The sequence below is a fragment of the Mustela nivalis genome, assembly GCF_964662115.1.
Source record: "Mustela nivalis genome assembly, chromosome: 10".
Classification (NCBI taxonomy): Eukaryota; Metazoa; Chordata; class Mammalia; order Carnivora; family Mustelidae; genus Mustela; species Mustela nivalis.
This window is the reverse complement of record NC_139029.1, coordinates 103,442,208-103,461,043: the sequence shown is the minus strand read 5'-3', so window position 1 is coordinate 103,461,043 and position 18,836 is coordinate 103,442,208. Positions and strand designations below refer to the sequence as shown.

General features: G+C 55.2%; 1 protein-coding gene across 5 annotated transcripts in view; it reads right to left on the bottom strand.

Moving 5' to 3' along the window:
- Positions 1–17,566, bottom strand: part of KCND3 (potassium voltage-gated channel subfamily D member 3) — a 214,478-nt gene extending 196,912 nt beyond the window's left edge. For 2 of the 5 annotated variants that reach the window (XM_082685076.1, XM_082685080.1), the window contains exons 1-2: positions 15,725–15,942; positions 7,853–9,036 (exon numbers count right to left, since the gene is read on the bottom strand). In XM_082685076.1, the coding sequence (XP_082541202.1) occupies positions 7,853–8,958 (1,106 nt within the window). In that variant the 5' untranslated portion in view covers positions 8,959–9,036; positions 15,725–15,942. Of the gene's footprint in view, positions 1–7,852; positions 9,037–15,190; positions 15,407–15,724; positions 15,943–16,707; positions 16,732–17,197 lie in introns of those variants that run through there. The other 3 variants (XM_082685079.1, XM_082685078.1, XM_082685077.1) reach the window with 3 other exon arrangements.
- Between the last annotated feature and the right edge of the window lie 1,270 nt (positions 17,567–18,836).

The following is an 18,836-nucleotide window of genomic DNA, read 5'->3' as shown; positions in this document are numbered from 1 at the left end:
CAAGGCACTGTGGTAACTCCTTCCTCCTTGTCACAAACAAGTCCCCGTTGGAAGGTGGTCTGAGGTCACCATGGAACACCCTTTTCCAACAGAGATTGCTGGGAGACTGGTTCCTACTTCCAAAAAAGAGAAACTGCTTGGATATCACCAGAAGGTGTTTAGGTCACGAGGACGGTGTCGGCTTCTGGGAAGAAGTTGGTTGTGTTCAGGGGGCCACCTGCCCGAGCACAGGGGCTGGGAGCCTCACAGCTAAGTCTCTGCCTCTCTCCCTGCCCAGGGAGGTGGTGGGGGAGGGGACAGGGACATTCCCAGGCATATGTAGACCAGAGTCCTGCATAGTCTGGAATAGGAGCTCCCTCCCGGGTGAAAGAGGCAAAAACACTCGAGGAGTTACTGAGGGGTTCTGGATCCCTTCCCTGAGGAAAGGGAGGGCTGGGCTGCCTTTTATTTACACTATTTTCAGGCAGAATAATTGCTGCTCCTCGGGAAGAATCATGTTTGTGTTTATGGGTGTGTTTAAAGAGGGAAACCCAAACAAAAGCAAACAGAGGGAGAGAGGGAGAGAGAGGGAGACTAAGATTGATTTTGAGAGATTTGGGAAGAGAGCTGTGAAATGGGCACCGGCCTCCTAATGAGCCCCTCCCCCAAACTGGAGCAATTTGAATTGCTGGCTTGGAAGACTGATCGGAAGTAATGGTTCTAGTGGGAAGCCCCCAAAAGTCTCCTATACCACCCACGGGACTCCATCTCTACCCCCTGCAGCCCCGACACCCTGCCCACCCCTCCGTCTCAGCTACTATTCCAGCCATGGACCTCCGCCTCCCTTTCTGAACCAAGACTGTCCCCCAGGGTGGTAAGCACGGTGCCCAGCCCTTGGCAGGTGCTTGATACTTACTGCCTGTGTTGAAAGGAAACCCCAGGGGTGCATGGGTGGCCCGGTCAGTTAAGCTTCTGACTCTTGGTTTCGGCTCAGGTCACGATCTCAGGGTCATGGGTTCAAGCCCCCACACTGGGCTCTGTGCTCAGGGCAGAGTCTGCTGGGGATTTTCTCTCTCCCTCTCCCTCCACCCATTCCTCCACTCACATGCTTTAAATAAATAAATAAATGAATAAATAAAACCTTTAAAAAAAAAAAAAAGAAAAGAAATCCCCATCCAGGTACAGACACTCCTGCTTGCAGATAGCCCCAGCCCAGCTCTCAGACATCCATACTCCAATTTAGGCTCTGGGGCTGGTTCACTCCATCCTTGCTGGGGTCTTGCTGCCTCGGCCTTGAAGCCACCTTCTTGCAAGAGGCCCCTTCTTGTGAAATGCTTCTCGCAGGGGTGGAGAAGGTCTTTGGGAGCATGTCTTCCTGGGCCAGTCCTTGATAGGGTATCGAGGAAAGCCTTGGGCGTGGTAGAGGAAAGACCAGCATGGCTCCCTCCCTGCTGCACCTGCCTTCAAATACACGCAACATCTCTCAGCTCTCCCTTCCCCGCCACCAGCACCCTCGGCCCAGCCACCATCACTCGCTGCCTAGACGTTGGTATTCACTAGCCAGCAGCCAGAGTGATCCTTTACAAATTTAAGTGAAGCCTACTTAAAACCCTCCAGTGGCTTTCCATTCCAGGCAGAGAAAAAGGCAAAAGGCCGCGTCTCTGACCCCAGGGGCCCCGCAGGAGCTGTTTCCCCCATTACCTCCTGTACTTGGTCCCTGCTCTTGCCGCTTGACCATTAGGACCTTGTAGCTATTCCAAGAATAGCATGCCAAAGCCTCTCCTGCCTGATGGCCTTTGCTTTTGTTGTTCTCTTGGCCTAGAATGCTCTTTCCTAAGCTACCCACATTCCTTCAGGTCTCTGCTCAAATATCACCTGAGCTCCCGACACAAAATAGCAACTCTCCCTCCTTCTACCACCTTGCCGGCACTCGGCACTCCCGGCTTACCCCCCAGGCTTTATTTTCCTCTGTACCATGAACTGGTATTTATCCGCTGATCTATCTACTACCTGGGCTCCTCTACCAGAATGTAAGCCCCACAAGATCAGAGACTACTGTGTTGGCTGCCATGTTCCTAGTGCCTACTGGCTATGCAATAAATATTGGTTGCCCAAAGAATAGAATGGCGGAGAATTTCATTGATGGGGGGACTTCTCTCTGGCTCCCTCCCTGTTTCTCCTTGGTCCCAGAGTCTGTTGCAGGAAGCATGGCCAAGTGACCCAAAATAGTGAAGATTGAGGGTTGAAACCTCCAGTGCAAGAAAGGCCCCACCAAGCTAAGGCTGGCGTTCAAACTAGACAACATACTGCTTGGTCTCCCCATCTACCCCCTGCCCAGAAATGGATATTTGTCTGACATGACCAAAGAGCTCACATTCGGATAGCACTCCCACCGGTTCTTAAAATGGCCAGGAGATGGTAAGCAAGTGAGGAAAATGAAGATAGGAAAACTGGAGGACAACCCTGTTTAGCTAAACAGCAATCTAGGGAGACCCCGACTTAGGCACGGATCACACAATGATCTCTGCAGTTGAAAGCTGCCCTTGATGAGCTCACAACCTGGGAGAAAGACACATCAGCAGATCAGGTTAACAAAATGTGGCAACTGACAAGACAAAGGTATGTCCAGGCTGCAGTGGGAAGCAAGAGAAGTGGTACCTAGTACACCCTGGGCCTGGGGGTGGCAGGAAGGCCTCCTGGAGGAGATGATGTAGGGGCTGAGCTGCGAAGGATGACGGGAGTCAGCCAGACACAGAGTACAGTGAGGGCTTGTCTCTGGAGTGGCAGGAAGAATATGAGAAAAGTCCTCTTTTTCTGACCCTTGGTCTACTGCTCTTGTTTTGGTCTAAAGGAAGAGAAGTGGGTCTCATTCAATTCATTCTGCCTGGACCTTATGCTGGGCTGATGTGCAATCATGGTGCTTTGTATTTGCAGGGTCTGGCACACAGCAGGCACTCAATAAATGTTGAATGAATGCAAGATTCCTTGTTGGGATGTGGATCTGTGTTTTCTCTTGGGAATTGCAGCATCACAGAACTGTTGGTTTTAAAGGGCCGGGGGGGTGGGGTGGGAGGTTGGGGGAACCAGGTGGTGGTTATTAAGGAGGGCACGGATTGCATGGAGCACTGGGTGTGGTGCAAAAACAATGAATACAGTTATGCTGAAAAGAAATAAAAAATTAAAAAAAAAAAAAGAAGTGTCAAACCAAGAAAAGATCTGTAGTCATTCATTCCCCATGAATGCGGCTATGATCAGATTGCCCTGGGCAGGGACACACCACCCTCCAGGTAGGCACAGCTGGCTAGTGTCCTGGGCCAAGGCACTTGGGAGTTGGGAGGAGGGGTGCTGGGCCCCATAGGCAGGGGATGAAGATGCAGCTGGAATTTGGGGGACTGAAGGGTTAACCAGGTCTTAGACTGGCTCTATTTCTTGCACTGGGTTGGGGGTAAACCTGGTCAAGCACCCTGGTTCTGTGATGTGCCTGTATTGATTGTCCAGGCCCGGCTCCCAGTCTCACAAAACCTCAGGCAGGCCCCTTCCAGGATTAGGTTTTAAAGGGAAATGCAAATCACCTGGAGGCTGCTTCATGCTTGGAAGAAGTAAAAATCGATTCTGTTTTCGTTAAAGTGATTTTTGGACACTGTCAAAAGCTCTCTCATCTCAGGCCATGGGGTGACAGATAGGCTGCCGTTCTTGATTACATAAGCAAGCCAACCTGGAAGCGGCAGGCCATCGCACCAGGAACAAGGCTGCTCGGGGCCCTTCCCAAGCTCCCACCCTGAAAACAGCCAGGAAGTCCTCATCCTCTCCAGTCTCAGAGCTGGCTCTTGACGGCCCTGGTGGTTGCTTGCTCTGCAAGGCTTTCCTTCCGCACGTTCCCCACTTCTGCACGCTCCCCAGTTCCACACACTGAACTGGAGCCTCACCCACAGACTGACTCAGTCTAGGCCAATCACGATGCCAAGCAAAGTCAGACAAAATTCAGAAGGAAAATCTGCTTTAAAAAGTCTACAACATAGAATATCTGCGTGAACTAGGTATGTTGGTCTTATTTAACATTGGGAGTTCTGTGTTACCCCTTTCCTCTGTTAACTGAGATAATTGAGGATTTTATTTATAACAGTGATTATAAGCACCAACAGTAATCCTTTCATGGTGCGTGTGGGAGCTCCACGGTCAAGGGAGCATAAAGGAAACATGAGCTGGCCATGGGGGTCTTCCCCACCAGCCCAGGAGGCTGCAAAGGTAAGTCATCCTTGAGCCTTGGTGACAGTTGGGCCATTATTGTTCTGTGTGCTTAAGGTAGTTTGAGATATTAAATAAACAGAAATAATCGGTTCCAAGAAATTCCTCCCTGGAGGACACCTGAGTAACTCATCAGTGAGTCCTGGGAAAGAGGACAGAGTTAGGAACCAGAGCGAGGGAGCATGAACTCCCCTCAGCGCATCAGTCCTCGGTCCGGCAGCATGGTCTGTCAATTGGCCCTCCTCTGCAAAGGAGTCAAAGACAGTTTCTGCAAGACTGAAACTGGAACTTGGGGCAAGATTAGGGCAGGGAGGATTCGAAGACAGGAAGAACAAAGTGTCTGTTGGGAGCTGTTGGAAGCACTCGGACAGACGGTGGAATGTGGCAGAATACTGGCCCCTGGTATTCCACAGCCACTCGGGGCTCAAATGCCAATAAGGAGTAAGAAAAAGAAGCGTTCTTGGGGATGATTTAGGCCTGAAACTAGCCAGTGAAAATGTTCAGGGCGGGAGCCAGCCAGGGGAGAGGGAAACATTTCCGGGGTCGAGTTGGGAAGACCTCCAAGCAGAGCAAGAAGATCACCCACCCACCACACCCCCCACTACCACCACCACAATGCTGCAGAGTGTCCCAGGGGGTGGACCAGAGGCCAGGTGAAGGCTGCCCTCCTCTGCCGCCAGAACTAGGGCTGGGCCAGAGCACGCATCTTAGGCCCACCCTAGAAAGAGGACGGGCAGGTCTGGAAAGAACTGAGAACAGTATCAGGCCAGGCAAGTGGAAAAGGCGCCCCATTCACATTGACCAAGCCGTTTAACCAAGCCGTTTAAAAGGGTTTTGCCAAATACCCTCTATGTATAACCAGACAGTGATGCTGGCAATGGTTTCCATTTGCTGGCAATGGTTCTATTTGAAGAAGTCAAAGTAGCCCAATCCAGCGTTTGACCATACCAGCCGGGGCGGATGGGAAGGAAAAGCTTGCTGTCCCATTACTTATCCGAGGTTAAGGAAAACACTACGGAAGGAAGGCTTCTTTTCCTGCTCATTCCTATACCTCCCAGAGGCCAGTTGTTTGCAGGCATGGGAAGAGCAGGGCGAGGAGTCCATAGGGCCATCGGGGAAACACACTTCTCCCTTTTCCCCTTTCGTCTTCACTCCCAGCCATCCCCTTCCTGCCCTCTGAAAGTAAATACAAGGCCGAGAATGTCCGTCTGCTGACACTGGACTTGCCCCTTGACCTACGGAGCGGATGCTAAAGAAAATCAGTGGCCTCCCTAGCGACAGGGAAACAGTGGATTTTGCCAGGAATGCAGTCATTGATTTCCAAGGCAGCATTTGAACTGGCCAGATGAAAATGTTTCATTTACAAATTCCCTGTGTGCCTAAGGCAGTGGCTGTGGTACTCACTGTGCTCCTGTTCAAGAGCGACATGCCTTGAATGAACTAACCCCTGAAGCCATAATGTAAAAGAAGTAACCCTGGAGGTCTGCTTTCCACCCACGACCCAGAATGGTATATGGACAAGCGGACTGGCACGTGAACAGGGAATGGGCGCTGGAAACAGCCAGACTGCATTGGAAAATCAGCTTTGCCCCTGATCTGCTGTATGACGACAACAATCTACTTGACCTCTCTGGGCTTCGCCTGCTGCATCTGTGAAGTTGGATGGCATTTTTCCTACCTTGCAGGGCTGTTGTAAAGACTCAGAGGGATAATATATGCAAAGTGCTTAGTGCACCGCTGACACACAGTAGACACACATGTGCTGTTATACTAATAATAAAAAAGTAAAAGGCAGGTGGTCTCCAAAGTTTCCATCGATCTCCTCTGAAACGATCTCACTTTAACTCTGACATCCATCCATCTCCCCTGTTTTGTCCCCACGGCAGTCCTGAGGCATCACTCTAGTGTCATGAGTCCCCTCAAAGGACACATAGGGCAATGGACAGTCACAGCCACGTCAGGAGTGGGGCCAGGGAGGTCCTGGACTTTGGAGGGGGGGGTGTCCCTTTTAGGAAAGTATGAAAGGACGGTTAGGGTCAGCCTCCAAACGGCAAAGCTGCGTCTTCTCCTGACCTGGTGAGCAACTCAGGAGGAAGTCAAAGTAGCCCAATCCAGCGTTTGACCAGGAAGAGGTCAAAGTAGCCCATTTTATCCTTAAATATCCTACTGTGCCAAGAGACAAGGTCAAACAACCAGATGTTCCTACCAACCCCGGGTGTGAGTGGCTGTTCGAAGAACTGTGTGTGTGTTGGAGAGAGAGGAAGGGGCAGGATGGCCTGTGTCAGACAGACAAGAGGGAAACGGAATGCCCCCATTCAATGTAGCCTCCACACATGGACAGTGACACCCCTTGCTCCCCCCCTCTCGTGTGGCACAATGACAAATGTAATCATTTTAAAAGGTCCCCTCACCTGCTCAGTCATTCCCAATAAGCACACACAGCACTATGGAAAACCGACACCAGCGCCGCGGGGTGTCGGCCAGGAAAAAAAGATTGAATCACCAGGACGCCACCGACCAAATTGTCAAAGACCAAATAAAAAGCTTCATGAATTCTCCATCAGCAATATAATGCTTCCCAGCCTAAGCAAATACAGACCCAGCATATGAATTGTAAAGGGATTTTTGCATTAGCCTCAATGACTTCCAACGGCCGAAGCAGAAACCCTTAAGAAATACATGTCTCCATAAAGCTGCCTCCATTGACTCTAATCCTGTTAGGGGAGAAGATTGCAATCTCCTTCCTGAGCCCCTTCCTCGGATGGAAAGCTTTGCAGACCAGCCCCATAAATACATTTCTGTGACCACAGCTAGGAAAGGGACCTCGGGGAGGCAGAAGAGATGGAGTCACCCAGGGCCTTGCTGAGTGCCTCTCCCTCTCTGGGATGGTCCTGCTGCTTTGGGGGCTGACCCCATGATCCCTTCAGGCCGTCTCACAATGGCCCAGGTAGGCCAGGTCATTCAATCACAGAGTCAGGCTGGGAAAGCAAGGCTACTCCTCCTTCAGTGAGGAAATAAAAGTAAGTCCGGTGCCCTGCTTTGCAGAAAACCCAAGTTCAGAGTCACTTCCAGAAAGTCCGCTCAGAGCTACTGAACTGTTGAGCGACTGTGGCGGAGCGGGGGGAGGGGGGTAGTAAAGCCCAAGAGAGATAGCCTGCAGATACACGACTGAGAAGAAACGCAGGAAGGATCCAGAGAGAGTGCTCTCCGTGTGTTCTGGTTAATGCAACTGTGCACCCTCCTTACAGCACTCCCCAAACTCCTCCGGCCCTTCTTCCTACCCACCTGCTGCCCTTACATGCACCGATGCGTTTCAGAATGCAGCAACCGCGACTCACTCCACCCCACACACAGACACGGAAGGCACGGCTGAAAAGAGAACTAACGTCTTCATTTCCCATGTTTTATAAAATGCATGCTGCCGCCCCCTCCCCAAGAAAAGTCAATCCAGAGCAACCTCTCGTCCCCAAATGAATCACCGGTGCGCTTTCCTCCGTCGGATGAGACAACTCCCCTCGCTCCTACGACCCTGCAAGGCGACTCCGCCCCTGTCCACTGCACCCCGCTACCTGCCCAAGTTTCCCTTCCACGTAACCTTCCGCCCAACCCGCCACCAACGCGGACTCACCCCAGCGTGGTCATGGTGACAATGGTGTACCAAAACGAGGCGGGGATGCTCGTGAACTTGCTGGCCGAGGAGCCCTTCTCGGCGTAAAACATCACAGTGGCAAAGATGATGATGGCCATGGTGAGGGAGAAGAGGAGGAAGCCGAGCTCGGAGGCGCAGCTCTTGAGCGTGTAGCCCAGGATCCGCAAGCCCTGGGAGTGGCGCGAGAACTTGAAGATGCGGAAGACGCGGAAGACGCGGAGTGTGACGAAGGCGCCTGACACGTCCTCGTTGTTGGTCATGACCAGGCCGATGTAGTAGGGCATGATGGCCACCACGTCGATGATGCTCATGACGCTGCGGACGAAGCGGTAGCGGCTGGGCGCCGCGAAGAGCCGCAGGAGGTACTCCACGGTGAAGATCATGACACAGGCCGTGTCCAGGCAGAAGAAGGCCACCGAGTAGCGCTCGCCACACGGCAGCTCCTTGCTCCCGGGCACCGTGCCGCACGGCACCGTCTCCACCACGTTGGTGATGACCGACACGGCGATGAAGAAGCCAGTCACGTAGTAGAAGACCAAGGCCAGCGTGCTGGTGTGCGGGTTCTCGAAGGCGCGCCACATGGTCTGGCGGAAGCTGAGCGACGGCATGGACTCCTGGTTGTTCTCCGAGTCGTTGTCGTCCATGAGGCGCTCGGCGTTCTCCCGCTTGCGGTCCTTGTACTCCTCGTAGCAGCAGTCGCCGATGATCTCGGGCAGGATGCCGTAGAAGGCCAGCTCGTCGTCGTAGGCCGAGATGCACTCGTAGCGCGGGTAGTGCAGCTTCCCCGTGCGGTAGAAGTTGAGCACGCAGCGGAACACTTCGGGGTCCCTGTCGAAGAAGTACTCCTTGGTGTCCTCGTTGAAGAAGAACTCCTTCTCCGTGCTGCCCAGCAGCGTGTCCGGGTAGCGCTCCAGCGTGGTCCGCCAGGTCTGGAACCTCCGGCCGCTCACGTTGAGGACGATCAGCTCATCCTGCCGCTTGTTCTTGTCGGCGGGGGCAAGGGGCATGGGGCAGTTGGCCACCGGCATCCACCCGATGGCCGCCGCCCGCGCGAAGGGCAGCCAGGCCGCCACGCCCGCCGCCATGGTGACGACTCCAGCTCTTGGGCCGGCCGCTGCTGCTCAGAGGCTTGGCACACCAGCTTGGAGTCAGTCCCGCGGCCCCTGCAAGACAGGAGGAGAGAGCAGAGGAGCTGGTGAGCCTGCGACTGCCTCCCCGCCCAGGGAGGAAATGGGACGCGGGGCGGGGTCAGCGCTGAGTGAGAGACAGCCAAAGTCCTAATGACAAATCAGTGGAACCCAAAGCACTGCCCAAGGGAGGGGACTTGATTCTTTTTCCCTCCCCTCCTAGAGAGAGCACCTGGGCCAGGCCAGTGCAGCCCTCTGGGCTTGCCAGATGTTGTTGACCGCCCAACAAACTGTCAAGTTCCAGGAAGGCTCAGGAGCATTTGGAGGGAAAGCCTCTTTGGTAGGAAGATCTGGGAAGGTGCGGGTAATAATCAGCTCTGAAAGGTTATGGCGTTATTACGAATTTAAATTGGGAGAGGGTAAATGAGTTCTCATTAAACAAATTTAAAAGTGGGATAAACATGCTAATTTTTATTTCACTCTTCACCCACCAGGGTAATCAGGAATGGGGGAGTGGGTGAGGGAGATCAGGTAAACATATTCTTTCTACTCCTCATGGGTGAGGTAGGAGGCTGGGCCCGCCCATGTCTGGAAAGTTCTCCTAGATGGCAGGTGAAGATGGTAGGCCCAGAGCTTGGTACAGTTCTTTCCCCCAAGTCCCATGGAGAAGGCGGTCCCTGGTGTGCTACTCTCTGGGCCAGCTGGCAACTTAGCATCCATCCATGCCCCTCAGAGCCAGGACAGAAAAATGTGGGGGAGGCTGTGAGGCTGGGCAGGGCTCTCCTTCACCACCTTGTAAAGCGGGTCTTGGGCTCTTGGTTCACCTGCCTTCCGTGCATTGTCCCTCTCCCTCCCAGAGGAAGCTGATCCACACTCTGCCATCTCCAGATTCCTCGCCTCCTATCTCCATCTGCCCACCATCCATAGCTCCCTCGGGTTATGTAACAATACTCTTTCCCATGCCAGCCCCTTTCACCCGGCTCCACTCCAGCCCTGGGCTGCCTCATCCCTTCCCCCAGCAGACTCCGAACCATATCACGGACACATCTCCCCATCACCTGCATGGATGGGTAGGGGGTGGGGATGGGGAGGGACAAGGGCTCGGAGAATTATTTTTGGCTTTGAGAAACAGATTTACCTTCCCAAATCTGGCTTTTTAAGGATGATACTGAAATGACTCTGAATCCCCAAATGTGTTACCATCTGTGGGAAGACATGTGGTGACACAGAAACACACGTAACAGCACCAGGAAATTGTTTGGGGTTGACACACTCATTTTCACTGATCCTAAACTGGCACACGGGACCAATCCTCTCTCAGAATGATTTGGACCCTCTGGAGTTCGGGTTGGCTTGACTCTATGTTGAAATGAATGAGGCAGAGGTTTATCTTGTAAATGGGATTTTGATCTTCATCTTTCCCTCTAAACCTGCTTCCTTCTCCTGGCTACCAACTCCTTTAGGCTCTCAGATCTCCACCTCCTCTCAGTACTGAGCTGCCACTAGAGTGTCCCCATCTGGATGCCCTTGACACTGGACAAGGTCAAACCAATCCTACCTCCTTGTCCATAGCTGCTCCTCAGTCAGCCTTTTGTTCTTGGCTGCCCTAACCCCAGGCCTGTCCCTTTGGCCATCTTCCTCCTTGCTTTGCCCAAAGGGTTGCCCAATAATGAGACAACAGCTCTTACTGCCCTCATGATGGCCCTCGTTCCCTCAGGCCTCCTTCCTTCCCTTCCCACTGGCCTGCTCATCTCTCTCGAGCCACCCCGACCCTCCACCCCTGTTTCTCCCGGTCCCCAGAAATCCATTCTGCTCAGGGTGAGCTCCCTAAAACCAGGTTCTGGTGTTACTGAATCCCACAACCTATGATCTCAGGTCCGAACTCTCTGGCCCAGCATTCCAGCCTTGCTGCAAACGGATCCTGGCTGACCATTCTGGCCCATGCCCCGTGCCCCGTGCCCCATGCACCTGCCCCAGCCTCCAGCAACAAGAGCAGAGCGGCTCATGCACAGGCCGGGCACACGGGGAGGGGGCTCTGTTTCTGGACACTCCTCCTTCTGTGGGGAATATCCTTCTCTTTCAACCATCCTATTCGCCTCCCTGTTCCCCATCCTCTCTGCCATGCCCCCTTCTCTTGCCACCTTGAAATGCTCTCCCTCTTTGGGCTCCTAGTGTTTTGTTTGCCTCTCTTCTCCAGACTTCTGGCCCCCTGGGCTGGATTGCGAGACACTTTCTATGCATACAATTAATACTCGTCACTAACAATCATCTTACACTTACTCTATGCACTGTCTTCCTCAGATCATCTCCTGTTACCCTCACAGCAACCTAGGAAGAAGTCTGAGCGTTGGCAATCTGCCAGCCGGAAAGGGTTAGAACAGGGATCCCACCTCAGGCAGCCTGACGCCCCCTGCCCCCCACAATGCTACCTGTCTACTCTTAGGTCTTCTTGTCCAGAGAGGGACAGCCGCTGATGTTGACAGAGGGCTGGCTGGGTGCCAGGCACCATCTCAACCCACCCCACCGACACCACTGTCATCCCCGTGTCACCGATGAAGAAGAGGAATCTTGAAGAATTTGAATAACTGGCTGAAGGCTGTGATAAGAAGTCATAGAGATTTAAACCCAGGCAGTCTCCATGTGGGGTTCAAGGGTACCACCCTGTTTTGCCCATCCCACAGTCAGCTCCTTGAAGGAAAAGACCACAACACCTCCATTTTTACCCGACAGCCCGGGGGGCAACTCAGCATGCTGCACTGGGAGGTTTTCACACTGGAAACCCGGGTTTTATACGTGTCATTTGCATTCTATCAATCTTACTCCATGCCTTGCTAAGGGGGTGGGGTTCAAGGATAGACATTCTCTCTCCTGACAAACAGCAAACTCTGCAGCCAGACCAGAATCCAAAGAATCCAACTCAAGTGCTCTGACTCACTGTGCTCTCAGGCGGGTTTTCTCAAGGAGCCAATCTCTGCCTCAGTTTCCTCATCTGCATGCTAAGGAGGATAGTCACAGGTGCCTCTGCTCCCTCATAAAGGGAGGTTGATTCAGATGCCGCAGAAGACAACAGGAATGACAATGACATTGCCTATAAATGTCATCACTCAGAGAACAGAAAAACAGCACAAGCCTGATGAGCTCTTGATTATGGCAAAAGAACAGGGGGGTTGTTCATTCCCCGTGGTGGGGAGCCGCAGGCCCTGATGCATCTGGGAACACACCCTGCGCATTTTATATCTTTTTCCAGAAATGTACCCTGCTCACTCCCATACTTTCTTTGGGCTCTTGGGAGGATCTGCAGTCCTTTCCTGCACTCTTCGCCGGGTTTTCTAGGGAGCAAGGGCGGTTGGACAAGAAAGCCCGCGATGCACGCTTCGGTCCCAAATAATTCCAATTCACGTCTAGGGCGTATCGATGGTGTGCTGACGAGGCTCTGGGCACGTTTTAGGCACTTCTGCAGCAACAGTTTAATTTATCCTCACAGAAAATCCTATGACTTGGATGTTTCCGCCCATCAGTTTCAGGGAGGGAGCTGAGACTCAGATCCCTTCCGAGGGGCTGAATTCCACGTTATGCAGGAGCTGATGATTTTTCGAGCAGGTGATTGACCGAGTCACTACCGAATGGCTCTCCTGACCTAAGTGTAGGCAGACTGATGTTCCTCACAGTAGAGAGCAGGCTGCAGAGATGCCCCTCGCCCCAGTCCAGGCAGCAAAGAGCAGGTCAGGGAGCTCTGCATTCTGTGTCACTTCTCTCCTGCACTGGTGAAACCAAGCCCCCAAGGTGCCCTGCACCTCAGAGTCCTCCTCTGTCAGAGGAGAGAGCTGGACAAGAAAGTGACAAGGAGCCTTTCGGCTCAAGGCATCCCTGACTGCCAGGATCCGGGACACAAGGCTGGAGCTCCTGAGACCTCTTCGAACAGCTGCCCATGCAAAGCAGGAAGTAGAGCATCTGGGTTTGTTGCTGTGGGGACAGACTTCGCCGGAGCCTCATCTCCACAAGAGGCAGTTCTGGGAATTCCTGATGAGGCTGGTGCCCAGAACAGGGTACACAACCTGCATCAACTCAGAGCTTGAGGCCATCCGAGACCGGGTCCTTCTGCAGAGCCCTCCTGGCCTCCTCCCAGACACTGCACCCTGGACCTCTGACCCTTAACATCTTTGCTTTATCCCGAAGTGGAGCTCGGAGAGGCAGGACTTTGAGGGGGTTCGGGCAGCAAAGAGTAAGGCCTGAGACTGCTGAGCCAGGAGGTACCCCGTGAGCACACTGCTCGGGCCCAATATGCAGCTCTGCACTGGGCCGGGCCAGCGCCCTTCCCCTTCCAATCTCCCAGCGCTGCTCTAGCCTGACCAAGTCTCAGTGGCTGGCATCTGTCCCTGCCAAGCTGAGTCCCACCCCTTTACCCTCTTCACCTCAGGCCCATCTCCTCTTCTCAAGGGCAATGAGTACCTCATCTATGGCTCGCAGATGAATAATTGAGAGTTATATGGAAGGAAAAATAACCCCTGTCTATCGTAAAGGCTTCTAGTCCCAAGGCCCAACCAATCCAGGACAATCTTCCCAAAGAAGGCCAAGCAAAAGCCAGGCCATCTCCAGAGGCTCAATCCCTGTTCCCCTGGTAAGAGGTACCCCAAAGGAGCATTACCCCACTGCTACTGTGTGTGTGTGTGTGTGTGTGTGTGTGTGTGTGTGTATAAAGAGGGTGGTGAGGTTTGGAAGGGGAGGAAAAGTTTCCCATCTGATACCAGGCCCAAGGCCATCTAGCCTCCACACAAGCCCACAGATGTGACCCTGTTTAAGCAGGGCTTCTCCATGGCACTCTGTGTAGCACTCGCCCCTGACAGGCTCCAACACCTTGTGGAGCAGACCCAGCTATGAATTCCAGCAACAGGCACAAGAGTGCGGCCCCATTTCCAGCCAATGGCATGGCACACGCCTCAAATGCCAAGGTTTTACTAGGACGTGGACGCTTTACAAATGAAAAATCTGAAGCTATTTTTGCTTTTGGCAGAAAGAGTTTGACAGTGGGAAAGATGGGGGTGGGGGGAGGCCAGGGAAAAGCCATTTAAAACAGGTGAGGGCTAAAATGGCAAAGGCAAAAAATTCTAGAAGAGGGGAATACAAATTCTCCTGCTGTAAAAAAGACAGCCCTATTGAACAGCTTCTGTTTTGGAGGGAGGGCCCAAAGTGGGCAAAGTGACAAGACAGCCTGTCCTGGGGACTGACACCTAACCTGACCCCAGGCACAGGGCAGCAAAGCACCCCATCACCAAGGTCTGCCCTTCAGTGACCTCGGTAGCGTGCTGGGTGTGGAGAGTCTCTGGAAACTTTTACCTTCCATAATTTTACAACACGTTGCTTAGCTCAGAATGGGGCCAGTCTCGGGGCAGGGAGGGTCCTGACCATTCAGTGGGCCTTTTCCTCTGCCCTCAGGGTTTGGATGGAGGGGCACAAAACAGACAGGGTGCCAGGCTGGGGATCCCTGAGGTACATGCCTGGGACAAGCACACAGATCCTCTTCTCCCACACTGCCACTCCTAGGCTGGCCAGGGCACTTTCCTGAACTCTCTTTTTCTCCAGCCTCCTCAACAGCAAAAGGGAACAAGCTACTAATCTTTCTTCCTCTGGGGGTCCCTTGTGTACTTGCATTTTGTTGCCTTCAAGTAGCAACTGGGAAAAATAAACACATCAATTCTGATCTGTGTGCCAACATGTCCTCATGGGGAAATGGACACATGCTTTGCATTGAATTCCTACACGCCCTTTCTATAGACATTAAATATCCAGGTTTCCTTGAAGTAACGGTAAATACCGCATACATTTAACCATCACATACATTCATGCAAAATACCAACATGCACCACGGAGGAACCCCAGCCCAGTCTTACAAACAGGATCCTAAGAAAGTTCAGACACCCTCTCTTCAGAAATACAACGGAGCTATAAGATTCCAGGTCCGGAACCTCAGCCTGTTGCTGACATATCAGGCTGCCCAGGGATAAAAGCAGAACCTCTTGGACTCAATTCAAATGTCAACGCTAAGCAAGGACAGGAATTCAGTTGATTCCAGGTAACTTCTCTGTCCTGTCCCTTCTGCGCCCCAGCCCCAGTATAAACACCTCGCCAAAGCGAGTCTTTCGAACCGCCCCCCCCCCCACGGCCCGCACTGGCCCCAGTGTCACTTAGAGACCTTTCCCAGAGCTCGCGGGGTGGAAGCGGCGTCGGGCAGGACCAGATGTGCGGCCCCCCGCCTCTGGTAGGCACACCGCAGGCTCGCCGGGCTGGAGAACTTTGCGAAGCGCCCCAAACTGCTCCCTGCTTCCACCCTCAGCCATTTCTCTTGTCCTCTCCTCGCAAGGAGCGGGGGTACCGAGCAAGCCGTCGCCACCTGCCGCTGGATCCCGGGGCGCTGCCTGTGGCAACCCCCGAGGGAAGGCAGGCCAATGGAAAGAGGGCAGAGGTTCACACCCCCAACCCCCCAAGCCTCACGTCGCCGAGCTGCCCGGAGGTGGCTGCACAGCCAGCCGGAGGGAACCGACGCCCCCAGGCCGGCTGCCTGCTCCCCCGCGGCGCCGGCCCCACCCCCAATCCTTCCGGCGCCCCAGCGCCCACCCACCCGGGCGCAGGAGTGGGAGGGTGCCGCGTGGGCAGCTGGAGCAACAGGCGTGGGAGCAGCGCTCCTCACACTTACTGGCTCCAGAAGGCTCGGTCGGGTCCCTCTTACCTTCGGCGAAGCGAGCCCCGGGCCCCGCGCCCCGCGCCCGCGCGCGCGAGGAAGCTGCGGCCGGGAGCCGGGGGCCGCGGAAGCGCCGAGCGCCCAGCAGCGCGGCGAAGCGCCCAGCAGCCGCCGCTCGCCGGCGAAGTCTCGCTCTCTCCCTCCCTGGCTCGGTCCGTTCGTGCGTCCCTTGGTCCGTGGGGCCCTCCCTCCCCCGTCGCCGCCGCCGCCGCCGCCGCCGCCGCCGCCGCTCCAGCCCCGGCTCGGCGGCGCGTCCCCTCCCCGCCGCCCCGCTCGCGGGCTCGCGGGCTCGCGGGCTTCCTCGCTCGCGCCCTGCCCCCGCCGCTGCCGGCGCCGCGCGGAGCGGAGCCCGGCGGGCCACCCGCTGCCTGGCGAGGTCCCTCTCCCGAAGGGGGAGGCGGTGGGGGCGCGGCGCGGGCGGGGCGGAGAGTCCGGGGGCGGCGGCGAGGCTGCGCCCTCGGCTCCCTGCCGATCCCCGCCGGCGGAGCGGCTCCAGGCCAGGCCCGAGAGCGCGGCCCGCCAGGCAGCGGAGGGAGAGAGGAGGACGACCTGGAGGCTCGCCGCGGGAGGGTGCCCCGGGCGAGGGCGTGTGACTCCCCGCGCGAGGGTGTGTGTGAGTGTGTGTGTGTGTGTGTGTGTGTGTAGGGGCGCGCGCGCGAGCGGGGGGCGGGGAGACAAGGCAGAGCCTGGTGCGTCTCCCCGGGCGAGTGGAGGAATCCTAGGGTGTGCCTGGAGGTGGCGGAGTGTGCCAGCGCGGGTGGAAGCGCGTATGCCGGCAAGGGTGGGCACGGGGGTGAGCGTGGCCAGGTGAGCTCGGCTTGGGCGTGGGGGCGGAGCATTGAGTGGGCACGAGTGTGAGCTCGGGGGCGTATATACTGGGGATCCGAGGAGAGGCTGCACGGAGCGCTAGTGTGTGCGCGCGCTTGGGGGGGGGGCGTGTGGAGCTAGCTGGGTCTCTTTCTCTTTCTCACCGACTGTCCACGCGACACCAGCACTTGCTCACGGCCGAGCCCCGCCACCTGGCGAGGTGGAGCCTGCTACCGCACAAGCTTTCTGGCTCGCCGCGGCTTCATCTCCGCGTGCCTCCGCGTGCAGGGGCTGGAGATCCCAAGGGGGACTCACACTGCCCTGATCCCACGTAAGAGCCGCTCTCCTCCCGGGGCTCGAGGGACAGGACCCGAAGGTAGGGATTCGTCCTCTTGTCCTGCCACGTGTTCTAGTACCCAGATTCGAGAGTCTGGACTTGGGAGGATGAACTCTCAGCCTGAATCCGCCCGATCCCTCGGTCCCTCCCAAAAGCCCACGGAGCCCCACTGCCCGGTGCCCCGACACAGGATGGGGAGCAGGTGGTCGGCACGTGCCCATAGGACCCAGCGGAGCCCCCGAGTCCGGGAGAGTGGTATCGGGCCCAGCCTCCCCTGCTCCCGTCCGCGGCGCGCGGAGTCTTCAGTCCCCGCAGACCGTGCGGACCGGCGGCTCCAGCTTCTCTTGTCTGCGGCCCGGGTGCCCGGAATCCCGGAATCCCGGAATCTCGGAATCTCCGTCTGTCGCTCGAGAAGCCGGGCGGCTCCTTGCCTCAGCGGAACCAGAACACAGGGCTTGAGCGATCACAGTTCTGAGCGTAGAGAGGTGTGTGCCTGAGACGGACAGAGAGAGGAAAGCCAAGTGTGTGGTGAAGGCGAGGGCGGGTGTGCTGAAAAGAACCTCGCTGAGTCCGGATGGGGTTTCTGGCTTGTGAGAGGTTTCTGGCTTCCAGGTTAAGGGGTGACAGTCAGTCGTTGTGGTCTGGGCCGCTGTGGGTCCCTGGAAGCTGGAGCCCCTCTTTCACGGATTCCTCCCACCTTCCCCAAAGCCCCCTTAAGTGTGTCAGTCTGAAAGGTGTACGTACAATTGGCCCTTCAAGAGGTGGGTGTGGGATCCATTAGCATTTGCCAGGAGTCCCAGAGCTCTGTGGGATTTGCATACTGATTTACATACAGTAATAATGATTAACAACACTGCCACTCCCTGGCAGACCGGGGAAGAATTCAGGGAAGGCCTTGGCGCTGCTCCCACTTCCCTCCTCCCTTCCCTCTAGGGAAGAGCTAATTTTCTCACAACTACAGACCTTAGCTGCTAGGACCCCTGGGACCGCCCAGACTCCGGGTGGGCAGGTCCAGGGAGGGGCACTTCCCCTCGGTTCTCCACCCCCTGGTCCAAGTGGGGAGAGTTAAAACCCCCTATTTTATTTCTCTTGTACATTCCCACCTTTGTTTGGCATCCTGGGATAGCTCAAGTTGCTGGGTTTGCCCCAAAGCATACAGGCTTCTGGGAATAGTTAGCTGGGGGACTCCTTCCTCTTCCAGAGAGGTCAACTGATGGAACAACTGTGCTCTCTTGTGCCTTGAAAGTCCTGTTTGAAGACCGGGCACTGATTCAGAACCCCCAACCCCACCCCCCTCACACACCCCTGGCCCTGTTCCTCCCAGGCTACCATCTCATCATTTAACAGAAGTAGCTCTAGAGAGAAATATGAAAGACTTGAATTTCTCGTCTAGGCCAGTAAGTTTCTTATTTACCTGCCTTTCTCACAACCAGGTGACCTGGAAAATAAGAGAGAGCAAGAGATGGGCAGAAGAAGGTTCCTTGACTCCGGCAGCTGTAGAAGCCACTGTCCAGGAGGTGTTGTCCCTCCCAGTGGCTGCCATCCTCCCACTGGCCCTCTCCAGGCCTGCATGGCTTCACCTTCCCCCTCTCTGCCTCTGGCCTGGCCTGGCCGGGATTTTCACTTGCTTTTCCCCCATGACACGGCCGCTTTTCCTTTAACTCTCAGCTTCTATTTAAAAAGCTAATTTGGGAGCTTGTCCATGCTCCCAATTCAGACATTTTAAATAGGAACTGAAAGTCAGGAGCTGCCAGGACACTAGCTTTCTTCCCCTTGCCACCAGCCTAGCTCAGGCATCTGTTCGGTTGTCCTGCTGGCCCTTGCTCTGTGTGTGTGTGTGTGTGTGTGTGTGCGCGCGCGCGCGCGTGCGCGCACCCGCACAAGCCCGCGCACGTGCATGCTTCTGTGGATGTGCCTGTATGTGTGTGAGAGAGAGAGCTATCTTTTCTATTTAAA